The following is a 15,822-nucleotide window of genomic DNA, read 5'->3' on the forward strand; positions in this document are numbered from 1 at the left end:
GTAGCGCAGCAGTTGCGTTTGGGGGTATTGTCGAACCATAGTCACAAATGTGCTGACCGCGAGAAATACGACGAGGAATAGCCCGGCGTTTGCGTTGGACGCTGAAGCTGATGATGTTGTGGAAACTGGTAGGGAGTTCTAGAATCACTAAATAATTAGCGAAGCTGAATCTCAAGATTGTTCAAGGGCAGTCGAGGATAGCAAGACATGTCAGAGGCATGCCACTGTCTAACCGGCGGGTAGCCCTCAGACGAAAGCGAATAACGTCTCCCTCCCATCTGGTATAAGCTAATCTAAGCGACTCCTGAAACGCCCTGCAGTCGATAATAGACCTGGGTACGAGTATATTGAGTAAAATAGTTTCCTGTTCGAGCCACGTGGGCGACGGAGGAAGGAACTCGCCGCTGATGGTAGTCTCGATCACTTAGTAACAGAAGATTACTAAAACCTTTACCTAAATGAAGGATAAGATGCATGGTATAGGTTACCTGTCCAGCAATCTGGGGAGCATTCTGATGTTGGTGTGGGCAGAGGTAGGAGGATAGCGATGGCGTGCAGCAAACAACGCAGATCGGAGCGACTCTTCTAGTATGAAGACAAAACTCTGCTTCATTCTTCACGTTATTCCTAGACACATTTCCAACTACTATAGTTCTACTAGCAAATGGATGGGAACTACTTCAGCATTGATGGATATCTCTTACATCTACTCTTTACCAACACGGAAACAGGCAGCGTAGAAAATGGAAGTTCACAAACCAGCGAAGCTCCTCTCTACTAGATATCACTTCGTCCTGTTTGTACAACAACAACCCAAGGGTCATTCCTCCAGTATATACGCTTATACACTTCTCTGAAATGAAGACAGAGTACATCATTTCCGTCTCGATGCCGCCTTGGCTATAACTATCCCCAGTATCATCATACACACAAACATGACCACAAATACCATGGCTACTATCCGACAGCAGTCTGCATGGGCTTGTCGTCTCTCGCCGATTTATGATCCGCTCGCACACTTCGCAGTGTGAGTGCTCTTGAGGGGTAGCGCCCGGAATCAAGGACGTGGTAGGCCCATCGCCATGATCATGTTCGTGGAATGATGGGAGTTGGATTTCGGGGTCATCGATGGCTTGAGTGAGAGTGGAGTACTGTGTGTTTGTGACGTGTTAGTATACTGTATTTCATCACTGAGTATCAGTAAAAAGGCATTATGGAAGTTTACAGTGTGATTGTGGCGGCTAGTCGATTCCGTTTCTTCATAAGGAGGAGTTGGTTCGGTTGGTGGTGGAAGGCCCATATTGAGGTGATTTGTGTTTTCTGGTAAAGTAAGAGGCTTTGCTTCTTCTCTTTTTCTCTGAGTTATTGATCAACTTAATGAGGCATTATGGGAGTATTATCTACAATTCTGGGGAATGGTGCTGCCTGGGACAGCCTTATGTGTAACTAACTGGGTGAGTGGGAAGGAAGGATTCGGGGCGCAGTGCATGTGCCATGCACAGCCACAGGGTCATAGTGCTGACTGTATGTGTGAGCCTCTATAACGAGTTCTATGCTGGTGGTCATAGGCTACTTTTGTAAGGTCATGGCACTTCAGTGTACGGTCTGCTACATCGGACGGCTGCTTGATAACTGACTGGCACTAATTGTCGGTATGCCATAGTCCACAGCTAGCAGTGTCGCCTTCGAATGAGAAGATACGTACCATTTGGATGTTGATGAGTAAGAATAGTTCATAGTGTATCGTATGGACACTAAGTATGCTAGCATACCCAACCCAAAGACAAGCATCAGAATAAGAAGCAATAGGGTGCTGTGTATTCGATTCCTTGTGGGATTGGCATGAGTAGTATGAAAGCATCAGGCATCAATATCTGGTGCCTTGAAGCCTCAGGCCAGTGACAGCGGCTCCTCTGAGCACGTGCCTTCCAGCCCGCATCTGCCGAATGCCGATATGAGATCAACAAACGATAAGGCTCTTATCGCGAATGTCTGAATGTTATCAATATGGTTTTTGCCCCCGCCACCCCACTTTCCCTGGAGAATAAATTACTAGAATTAAATGGCATTCGAATAGCTAAGAATCTCGGGAAACTCTCATAGACAAACCAACAGACTGTCTGAAGACCGAACCTTCACCGGTATTCTATTCATGTGCAATGGCTGAACATCCCGCGTGATCGTGCAGTAAACCCTACGAAGGGAAATCTGACCCCAAACCCAATCTTAGCTCCGGTGAACCGCGAACCCACATCAAGAACATTACCTAAATAAAATTCTCTTTCTCCCCGCGTTGCCCTCGCTCAATTTGGCCATTCCCCCAGACCAGATACTACCACTACGTACTACTACCCTGGTCATAGTCACATCTCCCCTTAGATCAATCCCAGTCTGTCAGCTACGTCATCACCAACACCATGCCCGACAAAGACGCCGGAACGCCCCGTGTTTTCCTCTACCGCCATGGTACCTCTATCCCCACTATCCAACAATATCATGAAACCCCACTAAGAATCCCACAGGAGAGACCGAATGGTCCAAAAGCGGCCGCTACACCGGCATCAGCGAAATTCAGCTAACCGACGACGGAGTGAAGCAAGTGACCGCTTCCGGCAAGATCCTCGTAGGAGCTGGTAAGCTTATTGACACAGCTAAACTGGCTCGTGTGTATGTGTCTCCGCGCCAAAGGGCAAAGCACACCTTCGACTTGGCCTTCGGAGAGACCGAGAAGCAGGGTCTGAAGGAAGCTGGCAAGGTGGAGGAGACGGAAAGGCTGGCAGAGTGGGGTTATGGCTTGTATGAGGGGATGTTGACCAAGGAGATTCGCGCGCTGAGGAAGGAGCATGGCCTCGATGGTGATAGGGCGTGGGATATCTGGAGGGATGGATGTGAGGAGGGAGAGTAAGTCATTCCTATAACCATGTTAGATCCGTTTCTTTTCTGTTGGAGAGGCTAACAGCTTAGATCACCTGCGGATGTTACGGCCCGAATTGATAGCCTGATCGAAGAGATCAGAGCTCTTCATCGGGGAAACATGCACGGAGAGGCGCCCTCCGATGTTGTCCTCATTGCGCATGGCCATACGCTCCGGGCGTTTACCAAGCGCTGGTTGGGCTATCCGATGGAGTTTCCGTTGTCCATGATGCTTGAACCAGGTGCCGTCGGAGTCCTTAGGTATGTTTTTTCCTGTTCTATATGAGTGGATTGCTAATGGTGTCTGTAGCTACCAGCACCACAGCATTGATGAACCTGCTTTCCTGGTTGGATATGGATTTCCCTTGGAGAAATGATGCACTTGGAGACATCTAAATTATATGAAAGGTCGTATAGATGAATAAATACCGGATTTACTAGACAATTTGATTATTCCACCACCAACCTAACGGCTCCGTCACCACATCTCAAGGTATTCGAGGAAAGAGCTACAGACACTCCTCCTTCAGCTTCATGATGTTCCTGCTTCCTTCCCTACAATGCTCTTTCCTGTTCAATCTTCTCAGTCTGTTATATCTTCTTCTCGTCCCCTTGAGATCCTCTCTTCTTCTTTTTCCCCTCCTCATACCACTTCCAATATCAGACTCATTGCTTCTGCTGTTCTGCTCTATTGTCTTGGTTTACCTTTTCCTTCCCCCCTCCGCTATGGATACTTGTTCCTCTGTTCGTCGAGGACACCAGATGGCCCGTCTGCGTGTTCCTCAGTCCTCCCCCTCCTCTTCCTCCTCTCTCCCCCCCAGCGGTCAGAAGGATCCAGCACGTCCTTCTGTTCGTTCCGCTCCGTCTGTGCCCACCATGGTGAGCACGTCCTCTCGTTCTGGGGTGCCTGCCCCCACTGCCTTCAAGTACTTGCGTACAAGCAAGCACTTGTCCACTCCCTCCCCTGTGGCTCCTCGGACCACGTCCTCTCATTCTTCCATTCCCACCCCCGTCTCTCGTTCCTCCATTCCCACCCCTGCCCCTCGTTCCCCTGTGGCTAAGGCTACGTCCACTCCCTCTCCCCGTCCCCTTTCCGCGGGTGCATCGTTCCTGAAAAGGTTCGACGAGAAACACCCAACTTCCACTCGTTCTATCCCCGTCCCTGTCGCTCGTTCCCCTGTGGCTCCTCGGACCACGTCCTCTCCTTCCGCCCCCCAAAAGACTAGTGCCAACGGCCATAGCGCCACTTCCCCTCGTTCTTCTCCTTCTGTGGCTCCTCGGACCACGTCCTCTCCCTCTTCCTCTTCCCTTTCCGCGGGTGCGTCGTTCCTGAAAAGGTTCGACGAGAAACACCCAACCCACACTCGTTCTTCCATCCCCGCCCCTGCCTCTCGTTCTTCTGTGGCTCCCAAGGCCACGTCCACTCGTTCATCTATCCCCACCCCTTCCTCTCGTTCCCCTGTGGCTCCTCGGACCACGTCCTCTCCTTCTGTGGCTCAGGCCACGTCCATTCCCTCTCCCCGCCCCCTTTCCGCGGGTGTGTCGTTCCTGAAAAGGTTCGACGAAAAGCACCCATCCACTCGTTCCCCCGTGGATCTTCGGACCACATCCATTCCTTCTCCTGTGGCTCCTCGGACCACGTCCACTCCTTCTGGTGCTAGTCGCCCGTCTCGCCTTCAGGCGTTGCGGGAGGCGTATCACCGATCCCGCGAGGCCAGGGCTCGATCCGATGCAGCCCTTGCGTCCACCGAGGATGGAGCAGCTTCGGCTGCGAAGTCCGCGGCTCGCAAGGGTAAGTCGGTGAAGAGTGTCCAGTTTAGCGAGGTCACCACAGTCATTACCGTTAATCGGTGGATTATCAAAGCGCGCGATATCCACCGTTGCTGTTGGTAACTAGTCTTTTTCCCCTTTCTTTTCTCCTTGTTGCAGGCTTTTCCTTGAACACTTTCGTTTTCCTGTATATTTTATTTTTGTATATTTATCCATTGCCCCCGACTTGGCTGTGCTGGAGCCAGGTCGGGGCCCTTTACTGCTAATGGCCAGGTCACAGGTCCGAGCGAGAGACGACATTGAACGCCATCCACGAATGATCGAGCCGGCGACAGATTCACCAACATCGATTCGTACCGGCTAACCCTCGGGTGCTTACGAGCCGCCGGCATTTCCGACCCCGCTGCGACACTAGTTTCCGGTACCCCGGGTGTCTGAGCGGAGGCATCTCCGAGAATGACAGAGGCAATCGACCTGATAGCGTTCAAGGTTGGCGGCGGATCTGGGCTTTGTGTGGGCAGCAAAGCTTGGTGAACCTGTCATCCACGCTTACCGGGTATCGATCTGGCCGGCGGTTCAAAGGATGCCCGAGCGACGACATACACGGTCAGTATGTCAGCAGCTAGCCGGCGGGCAAGGGGTGTCGGTAGGGCCACGGTATTCCGGGGACGCGACAGAGGCGATCGATGGAATTTGGGTCGGAAACGGTTCGCGGGGGTTGTTCGTCGGGGGATCCGGGGGGCGGTGGTTGGGGGGTTTCCTTTGTCTTTCCTTTGTCTTTGGCGATTGGCATTGGGCGTTCGTTTTACTTTTTTTCGGCTATTGGCATTTGGCGTTCATTTTTCTTGCATGTGTTGAGGATCTGTTGTATATAATGCTTGCTTGCTCCTTGCTTCTCTTTGCATGTGTCGAGACTCTATTGTACATAAAGCTGCTTTGCTTCTTCGCGATTATTTCCTTGCATGTGTCGAGATTCTGTTGTATATAGTGCTTGCTTCTTGCTTTTTTTTTCTTTGCATGTGCTGAGACAATATTGTATATAAAGCTGCGTTGCTTTTCCTTTCATTCGCCTGTGTTGAGATATCTCTTGTACATAGAGCTGCGTTGCTTGTCGTTTGTTCTTTGCATGTGTTGAGTCTCTGCTGTAACTAAAGCTGCATTGCTTTCTGGCGTTCATTCTCCTTGCATGTTTCGAGACTCTTTTGTATATAGAATCGCATTGCTTTCTGGCGTTCATTTCTTTGCATGTGTTGAGATACCTCTTGTACATAGAGCTGCTTTTCTTGCGGGCGTTTATTTCCTTGCATGTGTCGAGATTCTGTTGTATATAGTGCTTGCTTGCTTCTTGCCTTTTCGTTGCATGTGTTGAGTCTCTATTGTAAGTAGAGCTGCGTTGTGGGCGTTTTGTTTTCCTATCTCCGGGTCGGGTGGGTGGGCATCTTTAATTTTGTTCTTATGTTTTTCTGGCGTTTTTTCCTTGCCTATTTCGAGTGTCTGTTGTATTTAGAGCTGCGTTGTGGGCGTTTTGTTCTCCTATTTCCGGGTCGGGTGGGTGGGCATCTTTGTATCTTCCTACGTTCTTCTTGCATTCTCCTCTCCGATTTTAGGGCTGGGCGGGTGGGCATCTCTGTATTTCCTATACTCTGCCGTTTTCGTCTTGCATTCTCCTCTCCCCGTTTAGGGCTGGGCGGGTGGGCATCTTTGTATTTCCTATACTCTGCCGTTTTCGTCTTGCATTCTCCTCGCCTCTTCAGGGGTTAGGTGGGTGGGCACCAGTGTATTTCCTTTTTTCTTTTTTCTCTTCATCTTTTTTCTCTTTGTGTCTTCTTGCGTTTCTAGGGCTCACTAAACGAGCATATTTGTATCTCCGTTACCTTCGGGTTCCGGCTTTTTGTGCTTAGCTAGTTGGGGCTGCGATCATAAAATGATACCCTGTTCCCCGCAAACCTCTGTCAGCGCGCTCGTAATCTATTGATCTAGTGAGATATGAATTGTTGGTCTTTGGAGGTCTCGGCAACATCATTTGCAGTGGCCCCCGTAAATATTTCGTTCCGAATTGAGACGGTGCGTAACGGAATGCCACCAAAGACCACTTACATGACTGCACGGGCCTACAAGCTGTCATGTTCCGCTGGGGTGTGCGTTAAAAGAAGATACCCGTCCATCATTGTCCAATGCCGGTGCGAACCGGCGATGCGAGAGAAAGAGCACCGTTGGTAAGGACATGGACAGCCTGATAGTTGGATATCAGGCTAATGGATATAGGGGTCATGTAGTATTGTTGTCGAATTGGAAGTGACAGGAGTAAGGAGGGGAAAAGGACTGAAAAAACAAAAGAGTGAGGGAGAGGAACGAGTTGTATGGATGTAGAGGGAAGAAAAACTTATGACAAGAGTGGGATTCGAACCCACGCCCCTTTCGAGACTAGGAATGTTCTGAAGAACATGAGATGATCAGGTGACCTGACCCTAGCGCCTTAGACCGCTCGGCCATCTTGCCCAATTGTTGAAAGGGGCAGCAACTTTACGATACATAATCCAAGATTACATCATAACATTCGCAATCAGGATGCAACCGAGCAACTCTGCTGTGCAGTGAGGGAGGTCCACAGACCCATGCAGTGGGATATTATGCGAACTGGTCTACTAGTCTATTGCTTGCTTTTTTCCAGGCAATACTTTGTACACGATGCTTTATTTTCTTTGGTTTTTTTGTCGTTTTATATTCCCTTCTAGTAGATTACTAACTCCGACGATCGTTTTGTTCTATGTAGGACCTTCCGGTGTTGTTGTTACGGTGCGTCGGCTGGGAAGTAAACATGGCACGGGGAATCTATTGCTGAGCTACCGTAGCTCTGCCTCCCTGGCAGTGCCTTTGTAGCGTTTGTATACACTAGTAGTACTAACTCTCTTGATGCAGGTGCTTGCTGAAATTATTTCTGGTGGCATCTGTCCTGGTGGTGAGTGGGTTGGCTTTACATTGTTGGCGGAGCCTTCAGGGACGGCGTAGCTTTGCTTGTATGCTGGTGCAATGTACATCCTGTGGGTTTCACCTTTGGTGTACATTCAGCGTGCTTTTTGTGTAGTATTAATCAGGTTACTATTCATGCTTTCAACGGATCAACTGAAGGGTGGGTGATGATGCTGGAGCGTAGGATCGATGAACTATATTGCCTTAAGTGTTACTGTAGGTTCCTATGGGTATATATACCAAGCCAAAGGTCAATCAGCCACTCAATGTCTGCTCCGTTCTGGAGCGAACGAATCTAGTTCTAAGCAGAGAAGAAGAAGAAGACGTAAAGCAAGGCAAATAGTTGTTTTATTCAATCTTTTCTAAGGCTATCTAGCGGAAGAGGGCAGATGAGTCTACCTCCCAATCGGGAAGGTGCACGTTGCAAAGTCAACATCAACACCAACATGGTAAAGGCATCTAAAACGACATATTCAAACATACAAATCAGAGCAGAACTTATTTAGATGCTGGTACACGCAACTATCCAGGCTAATAGTCCAAATCATGACCATCTAGCCTTCATTGCGAACCGTGTAGCGTGCTGTTTTCACATGTATGACAGCTAGCTCATAGAACACTTGTTGGTGGCTAATTTTCATCAACTGGCAAGATGGCCGAGCGGTCTAAGGCGCTAGGGTCAGGTCACCTGATCATCTCATGTTCTTCAGAACATTCCTAGTCTCGAAAGGGGCGTGGGTTCGAATCCCACTCTTGTCATAACTTTTTGCATTTTTGGCGACTTCACCCAATACAGTCGCTTAGCTGTACAATGCTAGTTAGAAGAGTATATAAGTCTGTTCACAAGGCAGGCCAGAGGCTCCTCTATGTTTTCGTCGATATACAACTACTACAACGCAACGTGATCAGCAGCGCTGTCCTTCCCTGTACAGAAAGTACTCCCGAGGCAGCAAGGCCAACATTGTAGAGCGGGAGACCGACCCTATCTCACTACCGCCGAAGGATTACCCCCCCAACATCTTCTCTTTACCTTGTCAGCCATACACTCATTCTTCAATTGGAAAGCGTTCCATGCCTGTCTACGAGCATTCGTTCACAATAAACGGTCGGTCATGCAGGCTAATGCCAAATTGAACAATGGTCATAATTCGGTTCACATTAGCACATCAACCATCTCAAACTAGTCGGTTGGTTTCCTGCAACCAACTGAAACTAACGGCACGGACTTTCTTCAGGCCCCTATAGCTCAAACTAAAACCGATAAGTGACCCCCTCGAAGAAACACCCCCAGCACTATGCGCGGCCCAAGAATTCGTCAACAACCTGCAGGTACTTCTCGCGGTCGTCGAACTGCGGGCAGTGCGAACCTTCCGACAAGGTGATCCACTTCACCTTATCAATACCCCAGAAGAGCGGTTCCACGGCGCTGTCCTGCGCTTCATCATATTTACCATTGATCACCAGTGTGGGAACCTGGATCCGGTGAATGCGGTCCAGTGCGCTCCAATTTTTAAGAGACCCTTCGACCCAGAATTCGGAGGGACCGAGCCTGCTGCCGTTAGCATGTGGCATCATGGAAATCACGAAGTCAAAAAGTGGACGGAGAAAGAACTCGGGCAAAGGTGCAACATACATGCTGGCAGCGACGGTAGAATCCTTCTCCGTGGTCCAGACGAGACTTTGCATAAGCTCCTCGGGCCATGGCTGTGTCCGGCAACAGAATCGGGATAAGAACTCCACCGTTGCATCTTCATATTCCTTCGAATCAAGCCGCCCTTCTGCTTCGCACTTCTGCAGCGTGTCTTGAATCTCTTGGGGCAGGGTAGCGCGGAGTCGGTTGACTGATTCAAGCCACAGTGCGACCGAGGCCGGGGAGTTCGATAGGATCAGCCGGCGCAGTCCGGCCGGCTGACGAGCGGCGAAATCCATCCCCATCATTCCGCCCCAGGAATGACCCAGCAGATCAAAATGACCTGCAATACCAAGGTGCTGAAGCAGGTTTTCCAGCTCCGCGATGAATAGGTCGACCGTCCAGAACTCCTGATCGCCGCGTTTCTCCAGATAGTGGGAGGACAATCCATTTCCGATCTGATCGTATAGAATCACGGCACGATCGGAAGCCAGTGCAGCCAGGGGCAGCATGTAGTTGTGGCAAAAGCCCGGCCCGCCATGCAGGACTACTAATGGTGTGCCTGCCTTGATGTCGCCATAGATCCGGTACCACGTTTGGGCAGGCTGGGGAAGACTAGCATAATGGAACGGAGCTGTTCCCTCCTGAACAGTACTTGCCACCATACTGGGAAGATCGACGCAAAATGTTTGTCAAGGCAGTAATAGTATGGAGTTGTGATAACGTGCAAAGAAAAAGGAGGGGGTGAAGGTTCAGACAAAACAGCCTGTCTTGAGTTTGACACCACCACACCCAAGAGATTCCCCGAGGTTAGCCCATGGCCCGGCCCCTCCAGCTTGTGAGACAACCCCACCAGCACTATATCACTGTCATATTGAACTTGCGTCAATTAGATAAGGCCCCGGGCAAAGTCCGGGGTCTTTGAATGTCTATCAGTCAGCACACAGCTTTCGAAGCATATGTGGGATGGGTCGGCGGCTTGATTAAGCCTCCGATTTCAGGGGTCTCTCCTGAATTGTGTGCCTCACTCCCTAGCAATTTGGCCCCTATATAAAAGTGCGGCACGCAAGGGAGAAAATACTGCGTGATGCAAGCCATGAGACGGCGCTGGTTGGTGGGCTGACTACTGCGGCCCTAGCGGATTTAGACGCCTCCACCCCGATCCTTCGTCGGGGTTAGGATCGCCGGGCTGAGATTGCTAATAATCCAACAAAATTCAAATAAAAAAAGATCGAACAAATCCTTCAGGTCGCCTTGCAACTACGATGCGTTGTTCCCTTTTATCAGCCTGGCTGCTCTTTCTGGTCCCAGATTCGAGGGATGCAGGCCAGCAACAGATGTGGCAGTCATGGTTGCGGTCACTGACGCCAATCGGTCCCCTATCATAGGGATCCTAGCCTTGCTTTTCGCCGTAATTTCGACATTATCTGGGGCTGCACGGCTGGGGATCAAATATGCCATCACTAGAAAATTTACGGTAGATGATCACCTGATCTCTGTGTCAATGGTGAGTCTCAAAACTTTCGTTGGCGTGTCAAGCCCTAACTCCAACGCAGGCCTTCAGTGTGCTACAGACAATATGCATTACCATCGCCGCGCGCAATGGCTATGGGGAAGCAGAAAGTGCTTCCTCACAAGAGCGAATTGATATAGCTCTGAAGGTACACCATCCAATTCTCCGGATTAATTGGTCGCTGACGTAGTCAGTCTGTTTATGCCGCAGAAATGCTATACGTTGCAAGCTTGACTTTCTCCAAGCTAAGCGCCCTGGCATTCATGACCTTTCTTATGCAGCGCACCCGCAAGGCTGAATGGGTACTCATTGCATTAATCAGCGCCTGGGCTGTGGCGGCGGAATTTGCCGTAGCTTTTCAATGCGATCTTCCGCAGCCATGGAGATGGAATCAGACGAGATGTTTTAATCGAGTGAGATACCATGCACTTACCGAATTCGAAGGATACAGACTAATCTCATGGTCAGGATGCCTGGTGGATGGTTTTCGGGGCGTTCAACATTCTAAGTGAAGTTGCCCTGATTCTAGTACCTAGTATGCTCATACTCCGGATTCAAATGGCGGTTCCTAGGAAGGTAGTTGCCATCGCCTGCTTTCTCACTCGCTTCTTGTATGCTAGCTGGTGACAACCCGTTCGACGTCCGTGAACAGTAGCTGATGCTTATATAATGACAGGGTCATCGTTGCGATCATTCTTGAGCTTGTATATCGCCATCAAAACAATCACGCCTCAGACCCCCTGCTGGCCATTTGGAAGGCTGCCGTCTGCGTCGAGCTAGTGCAGTGTCTGTCCATTGTCATGGCCTGCGCTCCGCACCTGAAGCCGTTCATGGACGGATTACAGTCCACTGGGCTCCGCTTATACTACCTCCCAGGCGAGACATCTGAACGCGGAGAGTACGCTCGCGTAAGCAAAGCGAAGGCTGCTGCACACGAGCTTAGCGGGCACGTTGGGGTAGCCAACAGCACCGCTGTCTCGGCAGGGAGGGAACAGCAGGATTGGGACGATACTATGAGCCACTCCAGCCAGGATCATATCATTCGAGAGACTAGAACCTGGGTCGTAGAAGAGCAGTATAGCCCGGATGCTGCGACAAACCGACCGATGGACAGTGAGTCCAATGGTAGCCATGGACTACACGAATCAATTAGCCATTAGAGATCGTCTTACACGGTAATATTTACATGCATTACGACTGGACGAATTATTTCACATTCAGATTCAAATTATCCCGGAAAGAAGCAGCGGGTTGGGCGATCTCCAGCCGTTCCCTGAGAGCACCTGGCACTTTTTTAAGGTTTCCAAGTTGCCTCAGCTTTCCCGGACTGTGGACCTTCAATTACTGTTTGCTTGTCTAAAATCTCTAGTTTCGGACCGGAGGCTGGCCCGTAATCCGACGGCACGAAGCCTAGCATCCCGGAAGTGGAAGCTTAACTCTCCCTAGTAAGGCACCGAACAGGGTTGACCCGCCACTAAAGACATGCAACCCGCCGAAGGATCCAGCAGGATTGCGCGGTGTTTGATCCTGTTAGGCCATGTCAGTGGTCCTAACAATGCTAACTATCGGGTGGCGCTCTGCAGCTTGACATTCTACCGCCCCTCGTCAAGTTTCTCCGGTTAGTAAAATTGTTTTCCTTCTATGGAGTTTAGACACATTGACCAGTGTCAGTTATGGAAAAAAAAAACCAAGCGAGCCCCTGTTAATTCAGTTGAGGGCCTTTTGTCTCCGCTCCCCTTCTTTCTTTTTCTTCATCCTGCATATGCAGCCAAGCCAATTTTACACCGGATAAGACAGCGATCAGAAGACGGGAGGGGTTAACCGAAGGAACAAGCTTTGCTTTCGGTTTCCTACGCATTCTGCTCTTGCTTTTATCTCCCGCAGTTGAAGGGGTTGACTTCGGGCATTTGCACACATAAGTCAGCGCCACAATGGGGCCGCCGATCGAGTTGCGCGACCGTAATTTGGATTCTAAGGCCGCCAACAGCAGCCAGTCTCAAGTCAATGATGAGCAGGGACTGGGCCGCGTGGGCAAGAAACAGATCTTGAAGGTACGTGAAAACCATAGATTTGTGTTTCCACAGTGGCTTACCAGTGCTTACAGCGTCGGTTTGGTTTCTTGTCCATCTTGGGTTTCAGTTGTACGGTTCTGGCATCCTGGGAGGGCATTTTGTCGTGCGTATTTCCCAATTGACGGAAATATGGTGCGTCGTGTCTTTATTAACTGATGCTTAGGACGTTTACCGTACCATTTGAGGAGTATGTATCGACTCTACAGGAAGAGATAGCTCATCTAACAATGCCAACAGTGGAGGTCCTGCTGGAACGGTCTACAGTTTCCTGGTCGTCTGGCTGGGTACGTTTTCGACGTTTCTCACGCTGTCCGAACTTGTTTCGATGTAAGTTTATTGGCATGTTATCTGGCTACAATCTAATCTTATGTCATCTGAAGGGCCCCTACTTCCGGAGGACAATATCACTGGGTATCGATGATGTCCCCGCGATGGTGCCAGAAGTACCTCAGCTTTCTCACAGGTTCGTATACTAACCATGATCCCCTGCCGCTCATGGCACTAATCTAGCTATCTCTAGGATGGTTAATTGTCATTGGCTGGTTGGGAGCCTTTGCATCAACCTGCTACCTAAGTGCTTCTCAGATTCTGGGCTTGGTGGTCCTGAACCATTCATCCTATACCCCAGAGCCCTGGCAAACGATGCTTCTGTTCTGGGCCATTGTGGCTTTTGCCGTGTTCGTCAACGTAATCACCAGCACCTTGTTGCCAAAATTCGAGGGTCTTGTCCTGATTTTGCACGTGTTTGGGTTCTTCGGAATCATCATCCCGTTGGTTTACCTGGGAGATCACAACTCTGCTTCTGAGGTCTTTGGGCAGTTTGCCAATGATGGCGGCTTCCAAACCCAGGGATTAGCTTTCATGGTTGGTATGATTGGTAACATGTTTGCCTTTACCGGTGTGGATGCGGCTGTCCACGTAAGCTTCAGCACCTTCAACCTGAAATGTCCTCTACTTGACTGACATACAACTGGGCAGATGAGCGAAGAAATTTACGACGCAGAGCGCGTTGTTCCGCAGTCCATCCTCACCTCGGTCCTGATCAACGGAGCGCTGGGCTTTGGGATGATCCTGTCCACATTGTTTACTATGACAGACGCCACCGCCGCACTAGCCTCACCCACAGGATACCCTTACATGCAAATCTTCTGCTCCGCCACCAAATCCCTCGGGGGATGCACCGTCATGTCAGCCATCGTCCCCATCCTAGTCACTGCCACCGCTGTAGGATCATTGGCATCTTCCTCTCGCATGGCATGGTCCTTCGCCCGAGACCGTGGTCTCCCCGGATGGCAAGTGCTCAGCAGGGTATGTCTCCCGTCCTCGCAAGCTCAAAATAATCCACTAACCCAACCCTAGGTCAACGCTCAAGCCGTCCCTCAATGGTCCATCCTCGTCGTAACCAGTGCAGCCGTCCTGCTCGCACTAATCATCCTAGGCTCAGCAGCGGTCCTTAACGACGTTGTCTCTCTCTGCGTCAGCGCCCTCTACTCTTCCTACCTGATTTCAGCCTTCCTTCTGATGTGGCAGCGCCTTACTGGCGGTATTCGCGAACCATCTGATGCACCCACGGACACAGTTGTAAACACGGCAGGTGCGCCTCTTGCCTGGGGCCCCTTCAGACTGCGTGGCATATTGGGTGTTTCAGTGAATGCCTTTACCATTGCTTACCTGGTCGTGGGCGTATTCTTCAGCTTCTGGCCTGATGAGATGAATCCGACGGCTAGCACGATGAACTGGGCCGTTGTTGGTACCGTGGGTACAAGTCTGATTAGTACGGTGTATTATGTTATTTGGGCTAGGAAGGAGTATACGGGACCGGTGGTGGAGATTAATCGGGATTGAGATGATATGAGTTATGATAGATGGAGATATAAAAGTTGCTACAATCGGTACACAGAACGGCTATCGAGTCCTTTTATCAATCCCTACTTCCATTGCCAAGTTGATCACGCCGTGTCCACTTGGGAGAGTAAAACATGAAACGCAGATTACATCTGACCCCCACCCCTTCCGTCTGACTCAATGGGAACCAGCACCTCTACTTCGTCTCCTTGATAAGCGCCGCAATATTCTCTCTCTTCTCAAAGGCCTCCGTAAACCTAACAAGCGACTCGGGAAGATTTGCCTAACCGACGAAAAAGAGTAAGCCCTCTTTCCACATACCCTCGAGAAATAAATGCAAAGAAAGAATATACATACCACAATAGTCCCCGTCCTCCGATCATTATCCATAATCTGATAGATAGCGAAATCGGCATACGTGACCTTATCCCCCAGAAGATACGGACCCTCCGTCTCGGCGTAGTACTTCCCCACAACATCGTAGTACTTGGCTGTGGACTCGTTCTTGTATTTCTCAGAGGGTTGCATGAAATTGGAGACCCATTCGCTCTACATTATGGTGTAAGCACCAGTGATATATAAGAGAAGAGGGGCTACTACTTACTCTCCAATCAATATAAACATCCGCCACCGCATCAACGATATACTTCTCCCAGCTCGTTTCGCCATCGTAGCGGCCAAGGTCGCGGGATAGGTAGCGGAGGGTGGGGATATGCTAGACTCATTTTAGATTATTCATACGATGATAACAACAAACACATTGAATAGAATGCAATGCGCACCTGCGTCAGAATCTTCCCCTTATACTCGAGCGCGGGCACCAGTCCAGTTCGAGTGATCCCCTGCTCCTGCAGCTTCTTGCTAACCTGCGGCCAGTTTTCATCATACGGGTAGCGGACTTCGCTGAACTCGATGCCGGAGTCTTTGAGGAAGAGTCTATCTCCATACATGGTATTCTGTGGTTAGTGGATATTGATGGTGTGAGATGCGGGGTGGGGGTGTGGAGGTGGATGTTAACTGACCTGAGGACTTCGCCGCGGCCTAGACGGCCGATGTCGAGATAGTGGTAGACTGTTTGGGAGGATTGGGTGGACATGTTGACTTATAAT

General features: G+C 50.1%; 7 protein-coding genes and 2 non-coding genes across 9 annotated transcripts; 5 read left to right on the forward strand and 4 right to left on the reverse strand.

The window, feature by feature from the left end:
* Positions 1–713: 713 nt before the first annotated feature.
* Positions 714–1,300, reverse strand: AKAW2_70497A (uncharacterized protein; the record flags this gene model as incomplete). Its single annotated transcript, XM_041683085.1, has 2 exons — positions 714–1,151; positions 1,226–1,300. 2 exons carry the CDS (start codon positions 1,298–1,300, stop codon positions 714–716), a joined length of 513 nt encoding a protein of 170 aa, XP_041547381.1.
* A 1,117-nt stretch (positions 1,301–2,417) lies between these two features.
* Positions 2,418–3,290, forward strand: AKAW2_70498S (histidine phosphatase family protein; the record flags this gene model as incomplete). Its single annotated transcript, XM_041683086.1, has 4 exons — positions 2,418–2,466; positions 2,523–2,901; positions 2,965–3,174; positions 3,224–3,290. 4 exons carry the CDS (start codon positions 2,418–2,420, stop codon positions 3,288–3,290), a joined length of 705 nt encoding a protein of 234 aa, XP_041547382.1.
* Positions 3,291–3,447: 157 nt separating this feature from the next.
* AKAW2_70499S (uncharacterized protein) lies at positions 3,448–4,806 on the forward strand (the record flags this gene model as incomplete). Its single annotated transcript, XM_041683087.1, has 1 exon — positions 3,448–4,806. The coding sequence occupies one exon, from the start codon at positions 3,448–3,450 to the stop codon at positions 4,804–4,806; it is 1,359 nt and encodes a 452-aa protein (XP_041547383.1).
* A 2,263-nt stretch (positions 4,807–7,069) lies between these two features.
* AKAW2_t70004A lies at positions 7,070–7,182 on the reverse strand. The gene has a single exon. It is a non-coding gene; the product is annotated as a tRNA-Leu (tRNA).
* Positions 7,183–8,299: 1,117 nt separating this feature from the next.
* Positions 8,300–8,412, forward strand: AKAW2_t70005S. The gene has a single exon. It is a non-coding gene; the product is annotated as a tRNA-Leu (tRNA).
* Positions 8,413–8,946: 534 nt separating this feature from the next.
* On the reverse strand, positions 8,947–9,948 carry AKAW2_70500A (uncharacterized protein; the record flags this gene model as incomplete). The annotated part of the gene is made up of 2 exons (XM_041683088.1): positions 8,947–9,202; positions 9,287–9,948. The coding sequence occupies 2 exons, from the start codon at positions 9,946–9,948 to the stop codon at positions 8,947–8,949; spliced, it is 918 nt and encodes a 305-aa protein (XP_041547384.1).
* Positions 9,949–10,787: 839 nt separating this feature from the next.
* AKAW2_70501S (uncharacterized protein) lies at positions 10,788–11,956 on the forward strand (the record flags this gene model as incomplete). The annotated part of the gene is made up of 5 exons (XM_041683090.1): positions 10,788–10,790; positions 10,840–10,944; positions 10,991–11,209; positions 11,265–11,407; positions 11,473–11,956. 5 exons carry the CDS (start codon positions 10,788–10,790, stop codon positions 11,954–11,956), a joined length of 954 nt encoding a protein of 317 aa, XP_041547385.1.
* A 771-nt stretch (positions 11,957–12,727) lies between these two features.
* On the forward strand, positions 12,728–14,227 carry AKAW2_70502S (uncharacterized protein; the record flags this gene model as incomplete). Its single annotated transcript, XM_041683091.1, has 7 exons — positions 12,728–12,847; positions 12,901–12,971; positions 13,032–13,055; positions 13,106–13,195; positions 13,249–13,331; positions 13,389–13,786; positions 13,847–14,227. The coding sequence occupies 7 exons, from the start codon at positions 12,728–12,730 to the stop codon at positions 14,225–14,227; spliced, it is 1,167 nt and encodes a 388-aa protein (XP_041547386.1).
* A 682-nt stretch (positions 14,228–14,909) lies between these two features.
* Positions 14,910–15,809, reverse strand: AKAW2_70503A (glutathione S-transferase; the record flags this gene model as incomplete). Its single annotated transcript, XM_041683092.1, has 5 exons — positions 14,910–14,996; positions 15,071–15,262; positions 15,318–15,428; positions 15,496–15,649; positions 15,736–15,809. The coding sequence occupies 5 exons, from the start codon at positions 15,807–15,809 to the stop codon at positions 14,910–14,912; spliced, it is 618 nt and encodes a 205-aa protein (XP_041547387.1).
* Between the last annotated feature and the right edge of the window lie 13 nt (positions 15,810–15,822).

The sequence above is a fragment of the Aspergillus luchuensis genome, chromosome 7 (assembly GCF_016861625.1).
Source record: "Aspergillus luchuensis IFO 4308 DNA, chromosome 7, nearly complete sequence".
NCBI lineage: Eukaryota > Fungi > Ascomycota > Eurotiomycetes > Eurotiales > Aspergillaceae > Aspergillus > Aspergillus luchuensis.